Here is a 4691-nt window from a genome sequence, read left to right as displayed (position 1 = left end):
TTTCCCCCCCCCCCTTTCTCTGTTTCGTCACCCCCCGCTAAGGAGCGCGGGACATTTGTCGACTCCCTCATTCGACAATCGTTTCGAGCAGTGACGTGGAACCTCGTGGACCAATTCTTTGGCGTTTCAGACGCTTGAGCGCTTCGAGCGAGTAGACATGTTTCGTGCGACAACCGAGAATCGAGACAACGTGGCCTGGGCCACCATGGTAGAAAATAAAATTCTCAATGTGGGTCGTGCACTGCTCAAAATAGAAACTCGCGCCCCCTGCCCGACGCGCCCGCGCTGCTTCTTTCTCGCGACCGGCGGAATGTAAATGAAGGCAAATCTGTCAGGACGATCCGGCTTCAATCTGCGACTGATCTTTTATAATGGACGCAAAAGAGACATACAGTTTTCTATATTTTTTTAGAATCATAAAGTGTATCTAGCGATAGCTATGTTAGTTTCTCGATTCAATTAATCTACTTCTAGAGGAAGCTCCGCGCGGAATCAATGCTCTCAGAAATTATGTCAAGTAAAAATATTAATTCCTGTTTAACGAGAATAGAAATCATCCAATAGTTGCCTTTAAGGCAATAGGCCAAGGATAACGGGATGATCGAATCCAAATATGTTACATCCAAGATATCTTGGTGAGAAATTGTCATTGAAACTCGGAAATAATTGTCATTATCCTGAAATGTTAATTCTATTGATTATTACTTCATCCGAATAATGCGCTTTTGCCATCTGAAAATTTCTATGCGCAATGAGAAAAGATATCTCTATCTACGGAGATAATTGTAAAATAAATTAATTAAAATTAATTGTTTGTTACACACACAGATTGGAAAAGAAGACGAAGGAGTTGCAGATTGCAGAGCGAAATGCTATGATATACGAGACCCGCTGCAACGATTTGCAGTCGCAATTCAATCAGTCGCAGGCGGAACGCAAAAAGCTCGCCGAAAAGGAGCGAGAATTAGAGAAGGAATTGGACCGAATGAAAGGATTACTGGACGACGCTCGCAAGCACCTCGAGGAAGAGACTTTGCAACGAATTGATCTCGAAAACAACATTCAGAGTCTGAAGGAAGACATCAGTTTCAAGGATCAAGTTTATCAGCAAGAGCTTTCGGAAACTCGTACGAGACGACAAGTGAGCAAATTGTTGGAAACAACGAGCGACTTTTAACTCGTTTTAGGCCGAGCAATTTGCAATAGCATTTCACGTTTCAGGTTGAAATATCCGAAATTGATGGTCGTCTCGCTGAACAGTACGAAGCTAAATTACAGCAGTCTCTGCAAGAATTGCGCGATCAGTATGAAGGACAGATGCGCGCTAATCGAGATGAAATTGAACTTTTGTATGAAAACAAGATCAAAAACTTGGCATCTCAGGCCCAGCGTAATAGCGGAGCTGCCACTATGGCGGTTGAAGAATTGAACCGGACTCAAAGCAAAATTGAAACTCTCAATACCAGAATCAATGAACTTGAAGCCACCATCAACGCTCTTAACGCGCGCAACAGGTAATTTAGTTTACAGAATCCTTTTATAATTATTTATAATTGCCGTGTGTCCAGCACTGAGTAAATGGCATATCCAATGCATGAATACATACGCTTTTCTCGACAGGGACCTGGAGAATTTACGAGAAAACGAACGCGTTCGTTATACGGAGCAGATGGCCGCATTGGAGGCAGAGGTTGCACGTATGCGAGAGGAAATGGCTCAACAGTTACAGGAATATCAGGATCTCATGGACATTAAAGTAGCGCTCGACTTGGAAATCGCTGCGTATCGCAAGTTGCTCGAGTCCGAAGAGGCGAGGTGAGCATATAGTCGGACGACAGTGTTAATTCAGTTTTACTGATGTGCTTTCACTTTCTCAAATTCCAGGTTAAACATCACGCCTATACAGTCAACCAACACCTCTATGTCTACTGGTAGAACAACTCCGTCCAGGCACACCCCTCTCAGAGGCGGTAAACGAAAACGCACCCTGTTGGAAGAAAGCGAGGAGCGTAGCAGCAGCGATTACAGCGTTACTGGTTCCACTAGAGGTGACGTAGAGATCACAGAAGCTGATCCTCAAGGACGATTCGTGAAACTCACCAACAAAGGAAACAAGGTAAACGGATCAACCGCGCGTTGAATTGGTTTGGTTAATGCGTATCATATTGGATGTTTCTGCAACAGGAAATAACCTTGAGCGGATGGCAGATTCTCCGTAAAGCTGGTGCTCTGGAAACGGTTTTCAAGTTCCATCGTACTGTGAAGCTCGACGCAAGTGCCACTGTGATGGTATGGTCGGCCGATATCGGTGCAACACACGAACCACCGTCGAACATTGTCATGAAGGGACAAAAATGGTTCGTGGCTGACAACATGACCACAATTCTGCTAAATAACGAAGGAGAGGTATGTCCGCCACGTCCACTAAACGCTTCACTTTTACGCCAAATATTACGCATATGTCATAAACACAGGCCTACTTGACGGCGATTCTCATTTTATATTAAAGATACGAGACTGATTAAACGTTTCAACAGGAAATGGCAACATCTGAGCGCAAGAGACAGCTGTTATCCACAAGCTTGTCTCGACACAGGGAAAGCTTAGGATTCCGGTCAGCAGAGGAGCTTCATCATCAGCAGGTAAGAATGCAACGCACGTTTTATTATACATTACGCTGAGCGATGTACGTAGTGCAATGAAAGCTTTACGAGAGATAAAGGCAAGTAAATGTTGCAGCCAGGAAAGTAGGCGTGATAACATGTAACGTTGCTATGTAAAATATCAGCGTTATATTTTAACTGCAGCACGTCTATTTTAATATACTGTCGGTGTAAGATGCTTCTAAGTTCGAAGAAAAAAAAAAAACAAAATTTGGTAACTTGTTATACATTGAAATACTACGTATATCGATATATTATGGGAGTATATAATGATGAATACTATACCACGAAAAAAGGCATAAATCTCAAAAGTCACGCTTTTCAATTCCATTTCCTAAATGCTACCTCAGGAAGACAATGTGGCTATGAGTAATATTTATTCAAAGCTTTTAAGACATTACAGGATTTAATTGATATAATGATGATGTGCGAACGGAGTAATACATATCAGTCGACCAACACTTTTACCCGTTCTTAGAAATTCTCTATGTACGGAATAAGTGTTGCAGTTATAAACATCTAATTTGGGGGGTAGTATTTTTCACGACAATTCACTTCTTGTTCCATAGAGAAGATATTTCTACCCGTATTAAGGGTGAAGGCACACGACTCTGATGGGCACTTTATGTAAGTTGTTTTATAACCTATCAGACGTACAATGTTCAGCGTTACGTTGTCAATAATACTATTCGCACTCATAATATAGGAATTATTTTGCTTTATATTTTATTGGTTCTCATGCAGCACTTTGCCTTGATGCTCACGCTTGACTAAAATTTTCATGCCTTACGAGAGAATTAATATAATCTTTATTGAGACTATTATTATCATCCCATCATTTAACCACATTGTCTTTAATTAAAATTACTATCAAGAATTACATCTACACACACACATAGATAGAATTTTTTATTCCTTTATAAAATGGGATTTTCTCCTTTATAAAGTGGGGTTCGACTGTCAAATATGTATTGTGACTTGAAACTATTTGAAATGTCACACTAGTTTTATCTTTTATTTTAATATAGAATACACGAATATACGAATGTGAGATTTGCGTGGAGCGCGAGCTTTTCAATCGCGATTCAAAGCTTTCTCTTTCTCTCAGCTGGATTTTTGTCTGACGTATTTGAATGGTTAGTTCGTTTTTATGTATTTACATACATACGCTAATATGTCACAAATAATCTGAGAAACTGAGTATGCGCTTATTTTAATTTCGAATGAGGGCGATAGTAACATGGGCGATAGTAACATGGATAACATAAACTTAATTTGGCGTGCATACACATTGTACTGCACATCAATACAGCGATAGAGATATGATGTCGAGTAATAGACCGTGTGAAAGAAATTTGCAGAAAGGAATACTTGTAGAAATATTTGTGATGTTGCAATTGTGTAAGGGGAATATATTTCACATTTTTACGTACATGTATTTCACTGTGTGGATTTAACAATATGAAATATTAATGTTCATTTATATTTGTGACTAAGAATGGGTGATTGAACTATATGAATTGATATTTCATTTTATTTTCGTGAGAAAACCCCAATCATCCGCTTAATATTCTTGAAATTGATTAATTAATTTCCGTGTTGACAATTTTTTAATTCAATGTTACTAAGTTCCATTGCTGAAGTTTACTGGACATATAGTTTCTATACATACAAACTTTATTTGAAATATTTTATAGCCTGTTTGTTTCGGATTTTTAGTTTCTAGTGATATACTTCAACGTTAGATCAGGAGAATTTGTTTTGCGTTAGTAAATGAGTACAATCTACTGATTGATTATTCTATCAAAAAATAAAATGTTTATTCTGTCATTGTGAGTCGTATTACTTGAAAGTAAAAAGGTTCTCCGATCTGTCATTAAATGCTCGAGGAATGGAAGGATTTACCGTTGAGTTTGAACGTTTGAAGAATTGGCTGTCTAACTTGCCGTCGAGTCTTATCACTTCACAGCGTATCTCTGACCTGTCGTTGAGTCGTGCCACTTTTTTTTTTTTTTTTTTTTTTTTTTT

General features: G+C 39.1%; 1 protein-coding gene across 2 annotated transcripts in view; it reads left to right on the top strand.

Moving 5' to 3' along the window:
• The window catches only part of LOC116847727 (lamin Dm0-like), an 8954-nt gene that overhangs the window by 3514 nt on the left and 749 nt on the right, over window positions 1–4691 (top strand). The window contains exons 2-8 of one of the 2 annotated variants that reach the window (XM_032823029.1): window positions 829–1141; window positions 1222–1514; window positions 1621–1815; window positions 1885–2116; window positions 2185–2406; window positions 2538–2642; window positions 3233–3290. In XM_032823029.1, the coding sequence (XP_032678920.1) occupies window positions 829–1141; window positions 1222–1514; window positions 1621–1815; window positions 1885–2116; window positions 2185–2406; window positions 2538–2642; window positions 3233–3256 (1384 nt within the window). In that variant the 3' untranslated portion in view covers window positions 3257–3290. The remainder of the gene's footprint in view (window positions 1–828; window positions 1142–1221; window positions 1515–1620; window positions 1816–1884; window positions 2117–2184; window positions 2407–2537; window positions 2643–3232; window positions 3291–4691) is intronic. The other variant, XM_032823027.1, reaches the window with a different exon arrangement.

Source organism: Odontomachus brunneus, unplaced genomic scaffold (genome assembly GCF_010583005.1).
Source record: "Odontomachus brunneus isolate Ranch 3 - 2012 unplaced genomic scaffold, Obru_v1 Obru_scaffold_082, whole genome shotgun sequence".
NCBI classification, from domain to species: Eukaryota; Metazoa; Arthropoda; class Insecta; order Hymenoptera; family Formicidae; genus Odontomachus; species Odontomachus brunneus.
The sequence above is the reverse complement of the archived record's forward strand: the minus strand, read 5'-3'. Positions and strand labels throughout refer to the sequence as shown.